Genomic DNA, 18,923 nt, shown 5'->3' with positions numbered 1-18,923 from the left:
TGTTTTCCTTTCCTCTCCCATCCCAGAGAGATGTCATCCTCTGCCATCAAAAGCGAGAGCTTCTCAAAGGAAGCTCTTCAGCCCAGAGATGTAGGAACAATGTTTTCACTACGTATCATTTTTGTTTTCTTCTCTGTGTTCCTTCCCCTTCAACTTTCTAATGCCAGAGCCAGGCTCTGATTTCACTTGCTTCCTTGGAGGGGGCTGTAATTCCTTAAAAACCTGTTCACCAACTTTTTTCTCCTGTCATCCATGGACAGACATTTTAGACTGTTCATTCATCTTTGTTCCGATGTTGAGGTACCAGACTGCTTTACCGGATGATATTCAAACCCAGGGAGCTGTTCCCAGGCAGCCTGTGGTTTTGTTACTGTTTTTTTTTTTTGTCATGGAATTGCTCAAACAACTTGTTTTCCTTCATGCTTTCCTTCACTTTCTCTACTGTGTTTCTAGTTGTTTTTCATGCAGATGAGTAAGATGTAGGCTGAAGCAGGTAGGCAGAGTTGTAGGACTTCATTTCAGCTGTAACCACTAACCAGCTTCTTAATGCGACTTCTCCAAATTGGGCTGGTTTGGCTTAATATTGTCCGCCTGTTCCAGATAAACCGTATGCTGCTCGCACCCCTGTTTCTTGCAGTGAACCCAGTACTTTTCCAGAAGAAATCAAATGCTGCCTTCTCGCCATGCTCATAGATCCATGAACTTTATGTTTTTTTCAGTAACATACAGGTTGATTTTCAGGGGTGTGGCTGACTCATATTACCAAATTAAAAACCAGACCAACACATGTAACCCTCCTTTTTTGTACTTTAAGTGATTTTTTTTTAATCCCCGTACAATATCTTGGAGTGCTCTGACTGTACTGAACTTTGATGACTTTCCATTAGATCTCAGTGGCATATAAGATAGTTGTTTTGATAAATGGAAAACTGTATGTGTTGTTGCAGTACATGCTATACATTTTCACAACAGGCAGTGCCAAATGTCTGTTATTAATTTCTCATAGGCACCAACTTGATATGGAAGTTACACCCAATGGTGAATCTCACAAGTGTTGGTCAGGAAAGAAATAACAAAGAGAGAAAGGTGTAAGTCTAAACCAAACACTTTGAATAGCTGTAATCTGCTGATATCAGCATTCTTTACTGCCACAATTTCTCAACCTGAATTTTGAGGCTAGTTTAATCCATTTACTTAACCTTTATGTAACTGGGAGGACTAGAAACTTCAGGGAGGACAAATTTAAAGAGATGTTTTGTTCTGAAATTCTCCCAGAGATGTACCAGGAACCAGGGCTGAAAAATAAACTCCAACCCCCATCTTAAAATACGAGCAGAATCACAGAAAATTGAAAGTGCTGGTAGCATTGGGTTGTCTTGCCTTGAACCCAGCGGAGTTGTGCTTGGGCAGGGAGGAGATGTTGGGAGAGGACAAGGTTCAGCTTGTGAAGATGGTAGAAAAATGTAGCAACACTGGACCGGTTCTTTGTGACTTGCTTCTCACATCTGGAAAGCGGGGATGATGCATTATGCTTTGAAGTTTACAGATGGAAAAAGACCAGATAAGTACTGAGTGTTATTTTTATCCCAGACCTCAGTCTGCAATAGCGGCTCCAGATGCAGCTTCAGGAGGAATTATCCATCCTGCCAGCACCTGCAGATCCCTCTGCAGTTTATCTGAGGTTTATTTGGGAACCAGCATTTATTCCCATTGAATGTGTTCATCTGTGGCCTTCAGTCCCTAACGAGGCAGGTCATAGCTAAAATATGCCCATATTTTAGTGGACTCAGGACTACTCCACTACCTCGCCGTAGGGAGCTTAGAGATACAGTACTTCCAACAAGCTGTAATTTTAGGCTACAGTTGAGCTTCTAAGATTTACTGATCTCAGCTGATCTAAGAAAAACTAAGTGGAGAGGGGAGGACGAGAGGGCCACAATCCTGTCTGCAATGTTGGGGTGGGTGAAGAGGGAACAAAAAGTGTTATTAGGCTGATGTAGGCTCTGCATAGCCTAGCTGGCTGTTCAGCAGTTCAGTTTTTCTCAGATAATCTTGGCGTTTTCTCCTCCTGGAAACGGTATAAGCGAACCTGTGGTTTATCTCTGCTCAGGTGGTCCTTCTCTCTCTGGAGCTGCAGACAAGAGAACATGAATCATTAAAAATGAAACAGGAGCAGATGTTCTGCATCAGGTTTAAACTAGTAGTGTATGGTAGCTGCTTTATCTCAATCTCCTAAGTACTATGTGTATTTTGGAGCAGCCTCTTACTCATCCTGTTTAACATTCATGTCTTCCTTTCAAAATGTTTGCATCTCCCTGCTCTGCTCCCAGCCCTCCGTGGGTTTGAAAGTGCAACTTGAGCTCTAGCGGTATTGAGTGCAGCTTGCAAAAGGGACGCTGGAGGGGTTAAATGAAGAGCTGCCAAGGAGAGTGAGGAAAGAGCAGTGAGAGGCACAAGTGAAAAAGAAGTTCAGGCAGAACGAAGAGTTAACGCTAACCGTAAAATAACTGGGATTACCTTGGACCCTGTATTGCATTAGCCAGGGGCTGAGAGAACGCAGTGCTGTTAATAAGGTGAGCTGGGGGGCCTTGACCACTTCTGAAGAGCACTGGGGAGAGGAACTGAAGTTGGGGGCTTGTGCTTGCATGTGCATAAAGAGAGGTGGTGGCAAGCTGGAAGAAGAGAGCACCCAGGAGGACAGAAGAAGCTGAATGAAATTACAGTTGGTTCCTGGAAGCAGTGAATCGCACGTACTGCTTTCCCCTGTGAGCAAAGCTTATTTTTAAACAAACAAAGCCAGAGATAAAGTCAGGTCGTGGAGCAGGAAGAGAAGGTCTCTAAAAACAGTAGGAGAAGTTGGGAAGAGGCTTTGTGAGACTTCCCTGCTCATGCTAGCTGGGGTACACAGCAGTTGGAAGATACTCATGGGGATGGATTACAGGAATGGATATAGGGTTGCAGACACCTGATCAAAAGCATTTAAGTGTGGTCCTTGCAAATGGACCTTCACATGGTGACCTGCTCCAGCTAGTATTAACCTCCAGAAGGGATTTAGAAACAACAGGATAAGCAGACTTTCATGAAATCAGTTTTGTATTTGAAATGCAAAACTAAAAGGGTTTAGAGCAGTTGGATGCCGTTGTTAATCTCTAGGTCAGCTGTGCTGATGCATCTCATAAAAGGCAGGATAAGTTCAAAGAGCAAAATCCACAGTTAATTATCAGCATGTTTGTGGGAGGCATTTGTGCCATGGAAGCCCCCCCATGGGGTGAAGGGCACGGTGGCTCTTGGCAGCTCTCCCTGCCTTGTGAAGACGGGTCCTGCAGCAGGCAACGCTGCGGGTTGGAGGAGGAACCATTAGCTCTTCATTCATGGATCTGGTGGGTGGAAGTTACTGCATAGAGAGTCTAAAATGACAGCTCTCTTAGCTGGAAACTGTAATTTAGGTTTACTTCTCCTGTCAGGAATATTAACTCTTGCTGGACTATATGAACTTGTCACCTTTCCCTGCTCCTAAATCCATGTCACCTGGCAGCTCTGGAGAAGGACAATCTCCATTCAGTAAGCCAGAACAGCATCAACTCCCAGTCTTTCTCAGGAGCCTCTGCTATCTTGACTGAAATCATCAGAGAGGTGACAGCGGTTCCAGATACTGACTGGCTGTGGGCACCATGGATGCTTCTCAGACCACCCGACTAAGCAAGATCAGCAGCTGTGCAGCCTTTCCCTCCACTGTGCTACTGAATTTTTTCAGTCCCACCTACTTACGCATAAGAATATATTTCAGTGCTTCAGTATTGCCTGGAAGCACCCATGCGCCCTGGTCTGTGACCCACATAAGCTGGTGTGCCATCTGGGTGCTTACCACTGGGATGTGGGCAGGGATGCATATGTGTGTATGCGTGTGTATGTATATAGGGAGATATATGTATTCCCACTCAGCTTACTGTTTCTCTCTTTAATCAAAGAGAAAATAAGCAGCTTATAAAAATAAAAAATCCTGAGAACAATAACAGGCTGGTAAGGGCAGGCAAGCAGAAGTCAGTTGTAGCTGGAGGTATTGGTAGCCGAGCAGTCAGTCCCTCTGTAAGTATGTTTCCAAGGCTGTAATACCAAAAAGCAGCACAGTGGGTGTAAATCACCGGGCACTACATTTTACCTGTGCTGAGGGGAAGCTCTCCGTGCGAGCAGCTTAAGGCAAAGTGCAGCCCTCTGCCACGCGAGGAGCCCTGTGGGAGGTGGAACAGCGCTGGCCCTGTGCGCGGGACAGAGCCATCCTGTTCCCCGCCGCGCAGGAGAGGGCACATTTCCGTCGAGTGCACGCTCTTGGCTCCCGTCGCCCGCGCAGCTGAATGCCTCGACTCACGCCGGGCTGTCAGACCGTTTCCCTTCAGGCCGGAGGGCTGCGGGTTGGCACCTCTCCGCCGCTCGCCTTGCTGTGCTGCGCGGGGAGAGGGGATATCGCCCCGGTCTTTCAGTGCCCTCCACGCTCACAAATGCCACGAGCGCCTGCCTGGCGCTGCAGTCAGCTCAGGGACAGCAAGGACCCACATTGGGGGATTTTGCATGCAGAGCAAGAGCTAGCTGAAAACTAGGTCCTGGAGCTCCATTTTCTCCTGATCTTCGCTGGCGTGCTCAAGCTGCAGGTGGGACAAGGCGGATGACAAGGGTACAAGAGCAGCGAAGAAGGAGCCAGCCCTTTCAGCAGATGATAGAGAGGGAACTGATGAGGGGCTGGCGCACATTCAGCATCCGTGAAAGGAGCAGAGAGCAAGGAGACAGCGCTTGGCTGCAGCCGGAGAAGGATCCCGAAAGCCAGAGCTCAGAGTGGCCTTTTCTGCACGTTTTCTTTGGGAAGTTTAAAAAAGAACGAGCATTTTAGAAAAGGGAAAAAAAGCTGATGTGCAGTTTCTTTCAGGATGTAGCTGAGGGAACACTTTCAAAAAAATAGCTGCCATTTAAAGAAATACTAAGAATTTGTTCTTCCATTGTAAATTAACATTTAGTATGCAGTCCCTAAATGGATCTGTTATTAGATGAGACAGAGAACCCTTAGAAATCACAGTAAACACAGCTGTAGAAATGAGGAAAATTAACAAGGCATCATGCTAATAATTGTACCTTCCAGTTGTCTTAAATAGCTGATGGAAGTTACTTTTAACGTTGCCCTCATACTCCGACATACGAAGGCTTAATGTAGCAAGTCAGATGCTTAAAAATATAAGACACTTTTAGTTTTGTCAGGATTTAATGAAGATTATCCAGGCATGTTTTCTGTTCTTTTATTGCTGTGCTGAGGTCTCCCCCACTGCGATTCAGAGGGACCCAGGGAGACGGGAGGTTTCCAGCGAGGGCCTGGTGGTCGGATCCGTGGAGCGTTGGATGTTGTCGTCTGTGTAGAGCTGGCACAGTGGGTGGAGCACGCTGGCATTTGGGAAGAGGTGTCGGTGGCCAGCAGAGAGGGCAGCCTTGTGCAGATGCTCTTTGCTTCCCAGAGAAGCCTGTGGTGGAGTCATTTGTGGTCAGCTACTGGCAGTGACTTTCTTTCGGTGCACAAAGACTGGAACATCTGGTTTTTTAACAAAATCAGAAAATACTGCAAAAGCAAACAAATCCCTCTCCTGTGTCATGGCACATCTTCAGTCTTTTGCTTTGGTCCCTCTTTGGGTCTAATCCTGACAGCGTTAGGGTTGGACCAAGTGACTGCTGCTGGCTTGTTTGGGGCTGAGCATCCCTCAGGGTCAGAGTCATTGGTATTTATCTCAAGGTAGAAGAAATCAGACCCAAGAAGCTATTCATGAAACAGGCTGTCCATGTTAACCCAGAGTCTTATTTCTGTGCTACTTCATTCTGTGGCAGGAAGGTTTCCTGGGAAGCCTGTTGTAATTAAGATTATAAATGGATGCTAGCATCTTAATAGAAAAGGCCTTTTGTCTTTTCAAGCAGGGGGTCATCTAATTCTTTTTGTAGAGCCCCAGAAAGGTGAAAAGTTTCCGGTTAACTGTAATTAAGGCTGTGGAGAAAGAGCAACCCTGGTTAGTTGCCTTCTGTGAACATTAGTGAGTGGCATGGACAAACGTGCCAGGAAAAATTACCTTGGAATAGCAAGGTTTAGTCTGAGCACAATATAACCTCACCAAAGGGAACTAAAAGAAATTCAATGTTAATTTGTAATAGCTTAGTTGAGGAGAAGAAAATCCATTATCCAAAGATTTGGGTATTTTGCCAGTCTGTGCCCGGATGAATTCGTTCAAATCATTACTTGAAAAAAAAGTCATACTGAGATAGGAGATGAAATCTGTTCTTGTGTCTGCCACCGACTTGCTGGGGAGTGAGATCAGCTCTCTCTTCTCCATCTCCTCCAGGCCTTTGCACCGTCCAGTTAGACAGCAAGCAAGCCTCACGGGGGAGACCATACAGCTTGGTTATATGCTGTTGGGCGTGATCACTCCTACTTCCAATGTCTTACCTTAAAAAAAAACAGCATGGTGTTTCTTGGTGGGGGCCTGAGCCTGTATCCCTGGTTTGCAGGAGGGAGGAGATGTTAGAAGAGGACATCCCGCAGTGTCCCACACAGAGTGCCTGCCCCGGTCATGGGGGACAGGGACTCAACACGGGTAAAGATGTAATTATGGGGTTCCCCTCTCCTCCAGCGGGTTGCTAAAGTAGTTTCTTGTATGTAAAGAAACCAGCCATGCAGCAACTATCTTCTGTTTTTCCTATTTGGGTTTCAAAAGCTTTGGAGCAATATTGGCGCATTACACGCTGAGTTAAAAATTGGAAACATATTACCCTGATTTAGCATGGGACTGAGTAAATTGTATTCAGTTAAAATCGCAGATACCCTGCTGAGAAGAAAATAAGTATTTCTACTTGACTGTGTGACACCTAAGCTGCAACCCAGAGGTACAGGAGGAGGATTTGTGTTATCGAGAAATCCATTAACATCTGCTGCCAGGTCAGAGCTGCCAGGGGTGAGCAGGGCACGTGTGTCCCAGTCAACTCCAGGTGTTCAGGCTGCCTGCATCTCCTCCACCATGAGTGGTGGAGGGTGTCCTATGCAGGGTGTCTGTCGTGGTGGTGTCCGAGGACCTGTCTGGTCTCTGCCCACCCCCTAGTTTGATGTTGTTGGCTTTTCCTGAGGGAGGTTTCATTCCAAGCACCAACTGGCCTCTCTGCCTCTGTGGCTCTGCAGCATTTGCTGAAAGCGTGCAAAATACCTAGGTTTGCAACAGTGAGCTTAGCTTCCAGAAGCCACCATCCCAGGTTCGTGAAGCTTGAAGGACTCGCAAGGAGACACCTGCCTGCCTGGCAGGATCATTTAGGTCACTCTGACACCTTCTCAGGCAGGTTCTTGGAGGTTCCCGATGCTGGAGATTTCTCACTGTTTTCCAGCACAGACATACCTTATGCTTTCAGTTGGGATTTTTCCTATGTCTAAATTGAGTCTCTCTTGTTTAGCTTTATTACTACTTGTCCTAACCACAGTGAGTCCAGACAGAAGATTATTCCCTTCCTTCTTGTGGAACTTCTTATGTATTTTTGTATTTACATGTCTACTTTGTCCTGTTGCACCCCTCCACCCAGTTTATCTCACCCCTACTACCACAATGTCTTGCAAGAGAAAAATAAATGTCAGTTTTTCCATTGTCTCCTAGATACCAGCTACGTTAAAATGCAGTTTCGTGTTCTGTTTTTTAAGGGCTACTCCCAGCTCCACCCTGGCTGACTCCATGCATCCCCAGCCCAGTGCTCCTCCTGGTGCATCGTTTGCAGATGTCCATGGCATGCCTTTTACTAACCAGTCCTCAAGCCTCTCCTTGAAAACCACATCTACAGCCCCCACAGTAGAGATGTAGTAGCAGCGTACGCCAGCTACAGGTCACTCCCTTGTCTTCGAGCTTCCCAATGCATGTGCTTGTCCCCAGGCTTGGGTTGTCCCAGTTTGTGGGACATCTACACCTTGATTGCAACATGGGAGCCATGAGATAAACAGTGGAAGTCCCTTTGACCCTATCTACAGTCCCTGGTGACTTGGAGGCAGTTCTGCAAGCCCGGCCCTTTCCCAAGCAGCTGCAGCCAGCAGTGGTGTATCCTCAGGAAGGGGCTTTCCCAGGCAAGGCCAGATGCAATCAGCTCCCCCTCAGCCAAGATCGAGTGCAGCCTCATACTCTCGGATGTGGCATGCTGTTGTGTCCCACCGCCAGGTCTCCACTCCCTGTCCCCCAGCTGTGTGAGAGCAAACTCACTTGCTGCGTGTCTGTCAAATCAGCCATTAGCATAAGTCCATCAAGGGTGATAGGTAGGGGCTCCTAAGGGCTACTTGAGGCAGCTTTGAGTGGCCAGTGATTGTAGCGTAGAGGTGAAGCATCCATCCCTGGGGACCAGGCGGGTTAGAAAGACCGTGGCTAAGTCCCTGTGTGCTGGTTACACACACAGGTAGAGAGAGCATGAGCTCAGCTCCAGCCATCACATGTGTGCACATCTGTGTGTGTGTGTGTTGGAGGGGAAAGGCCAGAAAGTTTTCATTTTGAAATTAAATTCATAAGATAGCCAGACCTTTCAGCTTTTTAATACAAACAGTGATGTATGGCTGCACTTAAAGAATGTGCCGGGAGTGGACAAATTCATCACGCTCTGTCCTTTTCTGTCAAAGCGGCAGCAAGCCGCTTCAGCGGCAGCACGGGGTGGTCGGGCTCCCGGCAGCAGAGCCTCCGCTGCGGGGAGGCACCGCAGCTCCATCACCCTCACCCCGCCGCGGCAGCTGAGGTCCCAGCCCGGAGTTTCATCTGCTGCTTTTTACTGTGCAGAAAAAAAGGGTTGGCCATCTGCCAAATTCCCCTTCTCACCCTCCCTTCCGACAGCCGGCGTCGGCTGCTGGAAAGACAATGCAGAGTGCTCTTTGTACACGCAACGCGAGGACCCAAGCTCGTCTTCTATAAATTAAATCCCAAGAAACCCGCCGACATGAAGATTTTTTGCTTTAATTATTCCCATCTCGAAGCTCCTCCAGCCTTCCTGATGATTTCTTACCTCTCGAGTGTATTGCACTTCAACTCGGTCACTTCGATTTTGCCTGCTCTGTGTTTGTGAAATTCCCCCAGAGCTTCACAACAGCAACGCACACGGTGGCACGTCCTTCACCCCCTGCGTGGCCAGGCTATAGGTCTTTCTGCCTGCTCTTCCTGGGGGCTTCCAACTTTTCCATCTCCTTATTCAGAAGAGACATTTTACAGGATGTATACATTCATCCTATTAGCCCCAAACCCTACATATTGACACCAAATAGTTTCGAGAAGGGAGAATGGGAATGGAAAGGCTTCCAAAGGTGTTTGGGATTATACAGGAGAAGGTGGCATTTAGAAGGGGGCTCCCTCTTTTCTTCCTGAATCCATACCTTACTGTGTGATGGAGTCTTAGGCTGATTAAAAAGCTGGTTTTAACATACAGCTGGTATCACTTGCTGACAGGCTGTGATTTTTCAAGGCGTTTTTCCCATCATTTAGGCTCTCCAAGACAAAGAGGCCAACACATAATGACTTAGTTGTGAAGTTTTCCCAGGAAAGCATCAGCATCTGTGGCTGCATGTGTGTCCGCTGCTGGATTTTGACTGGTTTAGTATTGTTTCTTTTCTAGCACCCAAATCACGTACCTGGACAAAGAAGAGCGAATGCCAAAGTTGCTGCGGGTTTGGGGTGTGTCGTTAGTCAAATAATGGCACCTCCGGAGCCAAAGCAATGCGACTGCTGAATTATTTCGCCCTTCTCTTCTACATGCATGCCCACGGACGCACACGGATGAAGTTGGGACCATGTATAGGAAGAAGGAGGGAATATGTGAAGCAATTTAGGATTTTTGACAATACAGTGCTAGCGGCTACTGTGTATGACTTTTACTCTCAACAGCTGTGATCCTTCTTTTCATAGCCCCGGTGCATTCTGTACAGTGGGAACTGAAAATGGTGTGGTTATCTTGGGTTGCAATACAGAAAATTATTTGGAAAAAAAAAAAAAAAAAAGCATATTCGGCCTTATCTTCTCTGTGGGGCAATAAGTTCAATGCATGAAATGGAGAAAAGAAAGCAGCTTTGTAATATTTCAAGAGTTTCCTTCAGAGGATATAATTTATCTCTAAAATTTTCTTGCTTAGTAAAAATGCTCCTAAGTTAATATTAGTTTTATTGTCTTCTGTTATCCAGCTCCTCTATAGAGACATTTTCCTAGCAAATTTGTATTCCAGTTTGTCTGTCCACAAGTTGTCAGGGAAGATGTTAAGCATTTCCATCTCCAGTACACACGATGTACTTTCTAGTCTGTTTTATTGGACTCTGAACAAATATTAATTGAGGTTTTGGTGGGGTTATCATTTGAGTGCTGGAAATTTTTTAAAAAGTTAAGTCAAGAATAATATGCTATGAAATGTGAAATAAATCAAAGTATGAAACGTTACAAAGCTATTCCTTATAAAAATACTGCAGTCCAGGTCAGTTTAATAACATCTCTTTATCTAAAATGCAGTTGTTCTTTTAGATTCAGTGTTTTGATTCACATAGCTATAATTGTCTGACTGTCATCTGTACAAATCTGCAAAGAGTAATAATTGTTTGTGATGATTTGAGAAATGCTTATGCTTAGACTGTCAAGTATGAAAAATTGCTAGTTCCCCATTGTTGCCTAATGCTGAACGTTTTAAAAAAAAACAATCTAGAATTTGGTGTATAGAATATATATACACCAAGTGGGGTAATTGTGGGGACAAATTGTAAAAGCCAAGTATTAAAATAATCTAAAATATGTTTGTAACGTCAAGGCTGTCTATCAAAGTTGCAAGAATCTTAGTCATGCTTTTTATGTGAAAACAGGATGGGAAATGTGCTTGCATGTAACCTCCTGCTCAAAAACAACCCCAAACCTTAAGCATTGGGGAAAATATAAATAATACTGAGAAACATTTTATATATTAAATAACAAGCACTTCCTAGACCTCGGATGACGTGGTTGATGGGCTGGGGAAAGGCGAGCTGATAATACCTGAGATATTTTAGTCAACTGAAATAATTGTCTCTCTCGATGTCCCATAACTAGGACTGGTAGTGCCACCTATAGTTCGTCTGTCTGACACTTTTCACGTTAAGACCTTGTTTGCAATGAATTGGGAGCCTGCTGCACACACCTTCTAAACAAATACCATTATGAAGAATTTGGTGGAGATGAGCTCAGGTTTATGCTAAGCTTAACAGTGCTACTGGATAGACCCAACTGTGTGTTCAGCAGAGATACAGCTGATTTTGACTGATAGCTGCTTGGACCACAGGTAAGGGGAACGCCGTGGCAACTTGCATAGTTCTAGTGTAGGACGGAACCCAAACTTCCAAACACAAGTGTAATTGAAGAATTAAAGGCAGATGCAAAGTCTTCGTTAATGCAAAACTGAAGAGAAAAAGCAATTTAGCAGGGCATGGGATGGCGAGCCCCATTCACAATATTTATCCTCCTTATTCCACTCTAAACTAATCTGGATAATTTTGCCCTTTAGTCTGCCATGCCCAGTTGTCATGTTAGCACTCCCAGCATAGGTTGGTTGTGAGCCTGGTTACAGTAACGTGCAGAGCAGCAGCTGCAGGCAGTGCAATAGAAATAAATAAAACCTTGCCTTATAAGCGCAGGGGATACTTCTTTGCACACTAATATTTTATAGGAAGACAAAATTTAATTAATTTCTTTTTTGAGTCACACTTAGATATGTCCATCCTTCTATTAAAAAAAGTGCTTTCAGTGCAGGTACCTGTGAATTGGATTGATCTCTGCTCCTACTTTGCAGTACACTACTATATTCAGAAATAAAACATTAATTAAAAATGTCCTGTGTTTAAATTTGAACTTGCTGCTTGGCCATCAAGCTTGGAAAGGCCCTCAAAGATTATTTTATCCTGCTGTGCCTAAGTAACCAGAAGAAAATACCTCCCACCTCATTACTGTGATTTACCTTGAATAACCTTTGCATGTCATGGGTTGATGATTGTCAGTTAGTCAGCATATATATTTCTGGTCAGTATATTCTTCAGTGGACTACGCTCAAAGCCCACCCCTGCTGTACAGAACACATCCACATGAGCAGAGTGTGCTGGCCTTAGCTTTCCTCCGTCATTGTTAGTTTGGGACTGGTGAAGATGACAAGCTTCTGGGATCAGAGTGTGCCCAGAATACTTTTCTTTTTTCTTCTTTTAAATGCTGCTGAGCTTGGGAGTCTCCCGCTGCTCATGTTGCTTCCCTGTTCAACTCGGTTGCTGCATCAGAAAAGGAAGAAAAACTTTGATCTTGACATGCCCTTCTTCTCTGTCCCCCGTTACGACTTCTGCAGGAAAAAAACCCGTGATCAAGTGCATCTATGGTGTTGTCAGTCCTTTCAGGAAAGAACGGATGCTTTTATCGGATGCCTTCCCAAAACCTTTAATGCTCAGCTGAAGTCCAAGTTGAACTGTCAGAGGACAGACCCGAGCACCATTCCCACGCTGCTCTCAGGGTAACCTGCACACATGCTTAAAAGTGCCCTCTCCGAAAGTGGGGTGGATTTAGGTCATTACTTATCGTGGCTTCTTGAACTGCGGGATCAGCAGGGACCTCTGATAATGACCACAGGTGCAGCAGTCAGTGTCCAGGCAGCAGCCGTGCTCTCACAACTCCTCTGTAGCTGCATCTATAACAGCTTTGAGGGAAGACCGTCCATGGCCCTAATTGTTTGACTTGCCCTTCGCCAGCCATGGATTTAAAGATATCTGTCCCTTGAGTCTTATCTCTCTGGCTGCTTAAATCTGTAGAGTGTATTTTCCTCGTTAGTTGTGAGCACATTTTCACTGGCTAAGTGAGCCTCTAGTTTAAATAAATGTAGTTCCAGTCTCGTGTAATCTTATTCTTTTCCCAGTTCCCCTCACCAGCTTCAGGAGTGAAATTATTGTGATGTGGCTTAAAAGCTTTGCCTGTAACTTAAAATGCGGAGGAACCATATTAGCATCAGCTAACTCAGTGTTAATGTATAATTTCAAATTGAAAAATGCTGCTATGATTACCTCGCATGGTGCTGTAGGCTATGGGGACCACGGAGCATGTCCTCCGTGGTTTGCAGCTTACAAGGAAAGAGTTTGGTGGTTCTGCAGGAGCTCCATTAAAGGCTCTCCGGCACCTTACCTGACTTTTCACTAGTGCGGTGCGAGTGTGGCTTTCACGTCACCCAATCCTTCAGCAAGAGGGCTGTTGTTACCATTAGGGACAGCCAGCAGTGCTCGCTCTTTGCTTCTCTGGGGGAAGCAGGTAGGTCAGCTCTTTCAAGGTATATCGGGTGTATTAGTCAGCTGCAGAAGAAAATGGGTTTTGATACAGTTGGCATCATTCTAGGACAGTCACTAAATTGGCCTTTTTTTCAATAAGCTGAAGTCAATAGGCAAAAATAAAAATGGAAGTAGAGCTTTCAAAACTGTAATTCCTACATGGTCCTTCATCCATCAGCCATACCCAATGGTACTGTAATTTATCAGAATAGGGCAATACCCTTTTAGTGTTACACTGATATTTAACACGTGTTCTGTATGCCACCAGACAGGCCAGAGCACGTGCAGAGCTGACCCTGGGGTGTTGGTGTATACTTGGTAAATGTAGCTGACCAAACCTGTATGGCATTTCTTCATATTTCTTCCATGTTAAAAAGAGCAGGAGACAAGTACCACTTCAAAATGCACAAGTATAATCTTTTAAGTGAATTTAATGTAATACAATCTCATTTGCAATTGCAAACACTAAGGCTGCATTTTTCCTCTTGTCTGAAAATCTCATTAATGTTAATGTATGGGGAAGAAGTGCTTAGCCTATTGATGTAGGAATGAAATCAGGAGCAAAGCACAGCTCCACAAAGATTCATCTGCAGATTAGGGTCTGAAGAAACCATTAGATTATCAAATCTGACCTTCTATCTAATACAGGCCATAGAATCTCATCCACTTAATTCTGTATTTATCCCAAGAACAGCACCAGAAAAGCAAATACAGTGCATTAACATATTGTAATGTAGCAGTATATTCAGGCATTTCATGTTTTTTTTTTTACTCTAAAACCAGAGGCAAACAGCAGAACTGTGCTATATGATATTGATGAAAATCTCCAGGAAGAGAGATTTCATCATTTTATCTGTCTGCAGAGGAGAATTTGTATGTCTGTGTGTTTGCATAGGGTTTTGTTTAGTTCTTTGAAAATTTTTCACTGGTAACTCTGACCAGTATAGAGGTGACCATTAGATCTGTTTCTCTCTGAGGACAGCATAAATTGAAATAAGGATTTTATATTTTTTCAACAGAAAAAGTAATTTCTTCAAAAATCTGTGTGGTCCTTGACAACTGCTTTCTAACATCTTATTTTGGAAACTCCCTGCCAGTCAGTTTTCCTAGGAAACATGAAGCACATTCCACATCTGGCTTCTCATCTCTTGGACTAATAGCACAAAACTGCCCTTGAAATGCACCTGGGAGGTATTCAGGGGGATACCACACACGCACAAAAGACAAGCCAAGCTGTCTAAAGGAGCTGCGCTGGGCTATTGCATATTTTAACCATTAGCCAACATTTTGCTGAACAAAGGGGCTAAAGAGATGAGATGAGGAAAGTATCAAGGAATTCAGAGGAGAAGTGGTGGATGGCACTGTACAAAATACAGAGGTCCCAGGCTTGGCTCATAAATGCTGTCCTGAAGAAAAAAACCCTTCTGCCCAAGTCTGAGGTGCACCAGCCCCTTGGTGTTGCCCACCCCACGAGAACATTCCTCTGCAACCCACCGCAGCTCAGAGGGAGGGAGAGTCTCTGCTGCTCAGACATTGTAAAAGCTTTAGCTACTCCTTGGGCAGGTGAAACCTGGGCTCTTAGGGCTTGTCTGTAACAATACAATTTCTATCTTCTTTCCTTCCAAAGCTCAGAAATCCTACAACTGGCTTGGTCCCATCTTGGGGTTTGGTTTGGTTTGGGTTTTGCCTCTAAAGTGCATTTGGATCCTCTTCTTTGAGTTGTTTTTTTTTTTTTTTTTAATATGAGTCAGGGCTAACTAAAGATATTGAAGCAGAGATTTGACCCATGACTGCAGGAACTGGAGGTTCAGTATGAACCCCCGAGCTGGTGCAAAACCATTTGCCAAAGATATTGTACTGTCAAGGGGGAAGACCCCTATAACCCCCATAGCAGATGTATACAGTCTACATTGCCTCAACTGCTTCATTGCAGTGTTCTGTGATTCATGTTAACCTAACCAGAAGGTATCAGATATAAACACTTCTGAAGGACTCGGTGTTCAAGAAGGAATCTCAGACCTCCTTGCCTATCAGATAGGAAGGTCAATACTTGCCTTAATATTTGGCTTTGAGGCTAAACTAATTATTGTGTGTAAGGCTCTTTGAAATCCACAGGTAAGTGGGGTTAAGTAAATGTAAATAGCGTTACCAAAACTTTCCCCCTGTTGCTTTGATGCAATTTTTTCAGAATAAAAGGCATTTGTAGCAGTGAGGGTAGGACTGCACAGCAAAACACCATGCCATGCAGAGACACCTCAGATGGCTCTGAGTAACCAAACACAGGAGCCCTGCGTCAGCATGGTCCTTTGCTTGGGCTGGTATTCCCTGTTTTCCCCAGGAGCTCATTACCTGCCTTAGCAGAAGCTCTCGCCGTTGTCGCTGGACACAAGCTGGGCAGGAGGTGGCTGGTGGCAAGACCGTGGCCATCTCTGTGCAGCTGCCCTGTGGGCCTCCCCAAGACAGATTACAGCCTCACCAAAGCATCCAGTAGCAGTAATATTAGAAAGTTAGGGAGCTATTAACAAAATAATAAAAGGCTGTGTGTGAATATGGTGCTGTGTGTGTTAGAAGGCCACACACTCTTTCCTTCTCTGTCAATATGACTTTAGCAGAGAGGCAAATTTATAGCTGATATTCTCCCTGCTCCTCAAGAAATCACATCTGAGTGAATGTTCCCCTTGGGGAGTAGCAGGAATCTCCATGGGCTTAATTTCTTCTGCCAAGGTCATAGCCAAGAAAAAAGCCGCGATTATTAATTCTCTAGCGTGAAAGACATCAGCAACAAGAGCACATACCATTTTCATTTTGACAAATTTACCAACTCTGGTGTCTCCCTAACTCATCTCAGCAGCAAAAGGTCAGGCAGGGTCCAGCACTGCTGTAGCTGTGGGATGGACTGCAGAGGGGAGGGAAGATCTGTTTTCCAGGACTAAGAAAAGCAGTGACTGCATCTCAGGGTGAGGGTGCTGTAAATACACTGCCACCAGGCTGTGTGAGTGCTTGTGCTCCTTTGTGTTGGCCTCAAAGCAAAGCCGTGGGCACTTTCTTTGTGAACAGCATTTAAGCAGCACGTATCAAGAAGTTTGGAGACAAAAAGAGTTTATCTTCTAGCACAGGAACAATTTTACTCAGCGACATAATGAGCTGTTCTATACATGCAGTAATCTACTTTTCTATGAATTCGTATAATAAGCAAAAAGGCAGTAAGAGTTTCCCAGGTGCTTGACTTACTGGTGCCTGTTCTTGCTTTGCAGTTGTCCAACACAGCGATTCTTCATCAGATCAGACGAGACCAAGTGACAGACACGTGCCGAGCAAACAGTGTATCTAGCAGGAAGCGCCGCGTGCTGACACCAAACGATCTCAAACACCTGGTCGTGGATGAAGATCATGAAATGATCTATTGCTATGTTCCCAAAGTGGCCTGCACAAACTGGAAGAGAGTCATGATGGTTTTGACGGGAAGAGGCAAGTACAGCGATCCGATGGAAATCCCAGCCAACGAAGCCCATGTGTCTTCGAACCTGAAGACCCTCAACCAGTACAGCATCCCAGAGATCAACCACCGCTTGAAAAACTACATGAAGTTCCTCTTTGTTCGCGAGCCTTTTGAGAGACTGGTGTCAGCCTACAGGAACAAGTTCACCCAGAAGTACAACACTTCCTTCCACAAGCGATACGGCACCAAAATTGTGAGGCGACAGAGGAAAAACGCAACCCAGGAAGCTCTGCGTAAAGGCGATGATGTGAAATTCGAAGAGTTTGTGGCGTATCTCATCGACCCGCACACCCAAAGAGAAGAGCCCTTCAACGAGCACTGGCAGACTGTGTACTCCCTCTGCCACCCTTGCCACATCCACTACGACCTCATAGGAAAGTACGAAACGCTCGAAGAGGATTCGAATTACATTCTCCAGCTGGCGGGAGTAGGCAACTACCTGAAGTTCCCCACCTATGCAAAGTCTACGAGAACTACTGATGAAATGACCACAGAGTTCTTCCAGAACATCAGCTCCGAGCACCAAACGCAGCTGTATGAAGTCTACAAACTTGATTTTTTAATGTTCAATTACTCAGTGCCAAGCTACCTGAAATTGGAATGAGGGATGGGTCGGGGGGAGAGAGGGGAGAGAAAGCCTGTTTTATTTAAGATTTTTATTTGTCATAATAAATATGGAGAATGGGTTATTTTGTAAATTAATATTTTCTTTTTTTGAATGATGCTGCGAGCAGCACAGTCAAAATTATTTAAATCAACTGTAAGAAAGGACAGCTCTCTTTGCAGGGTAACAGGATTGTGACGATCTAGCTGTAGAAATGAATAATACTGCTACACTGTTTAAAAAGAAATGTTAATTGTGTTCTGGTGAATTTCATTGATCTTGCATTCCTCCAATTCTAATTAATGTTATTTATACTTATTTAAAACATGGTCTCTTGGTAGGTGTCACTTCAGCAGCAGAGATAAGATAAGATAACATTTGGACAAAAGGAGTCTGGTTTTGTGCTTTCCTTAGTTGAGCTTGTCTCTGGGTAATAATATTCTTCCATTAGCCGTTGATGCAGGTAAATACCGGAATGGTTCTTGATACCACACACGCTGAGAAGACCGGTGGAAATAATTTCTTCAGAAAGTGATATTGCACTTAAGCGTACTAAAAAAAATCTATCTAGCCCTGAAAGGGAAAAGTAAAACAGATTTTGATAGATCATGGTATCTAAAACCCATGACTGAAAGAAATGTGAATGTATTCCGTGGGAAGAGAAACCATGAACTTTTTATAAGTCTGGACTTAATGATTTTATCAAGAATATGACCAGTCCCATTGTCTCTTAATTTAAAGCCTGCCAGCCCAAATGAATGCAGATTTGCAGATGGTCCATCAGAAAAAAATTAGCATTTTGAAAGTGACTGTAGAGCTTTTTGAATGCCCAAAGCAATTGGCATTGACTTAATTCATATCCAGAGGGTGGACCCTCTGCAAGTCATGCCTCCCTCATTGATCTTAAGATGGGCAACCAAAATTGGCTCAAAAAACACTGGTCACCCTTGCTATAAAGGATGCGGGCATGTAATCGAAAAGTCAGAAAGTCATCTTGGTGTTGATCTCTAAGCATGCAAGGCAATAAAAAAGGTCTGTCATCTTCCTACATGCTGGTTTCATGGCTTTTTCCTAGGGGAAGGGGAAGTCATCTTTTTTTAGTTGATGCCTAAATACCATTGACAGGTTTGTTTCTAATTTCCAGTGGGTTAGTATTTCATCTAAGTCAGCTCTAGTGTGAGACCATGACCTTTTTATTTAAGGTGAACATCTCAGTAGCGGTTGTTTTGTGTAAAACAGCTTGTTGGGATGGCAGATTGTACCAGGCATAGCACGCCCAGCGATTGTTTTTGGGCAAGCAAGTAGTAATCTATTGCGGCAAATAAATAATGAAAAATGAGAATTCAGTGTGGATCTATTAGCCGGCTCAAGTGGGCAGAAGTACAGGCTTCCCCAGATGTTGCTTTAATGTGATGCAGGTGAGGCGTACGGCCACGCGGGCGGCAGGCGCCAGCCCGGGGAATGGTCTGTGGCCACCTGAAGCCGTCCAGTCCTGG

At 44.7% G+C, this 18,923-nt stretch overlaps 1 protein-coding gene across 3 annotated transcripts in view; it reads left to right on the top strand.

The window, feature by feature from the left end:
* The window catches only part of CHST11 (carbohydrate sulfotransferase 11), a 171,952-nt gene extending 153,477 nt beyond the window's left edge, over positions 1-18,475 (top strand). For all 3 annotated transcript variants that reach the window (XM_087766448.1, XM_087766447.1, XM_087766450.1), the window contains exon 3: positions 16,579-18,475. In XM_087766448.1, coding sequence (XP_087622574.1) covers positions 16,579-17,427 — 849 coding nt within the window. In that variant the 3' untranslated portion in view covers positions 17,428-18,475. The remainder of the gene's footprint in view (positions 1-16,578) is intronic.
* The last annotated feature ends 448 nt before the right edge of the window (positions 18,476-18,923 follow it).

Source organism: Nipponia nippon, unplaced genomic scaffold (genome assembly GCF_047370975.1).
Source record: "Nipponia nippon isolate SJK-2023a ecotype South Korea unplaced genomic scaffold, ASM4737097v1 scaffold_3, whole genome shotgun sequence".
Lineage (NCBI taxonomy): Eukaryota > Metazoa > Chordata > Aves > Pelecaniformes > Threskiornithidae > Nipponia > Nipponia nippon.
The sequence above is the reverse complement of the archived record's forward strand: the minus strand, read 5'-3'. Positions and strand labels throughout refer to the sequence as shown.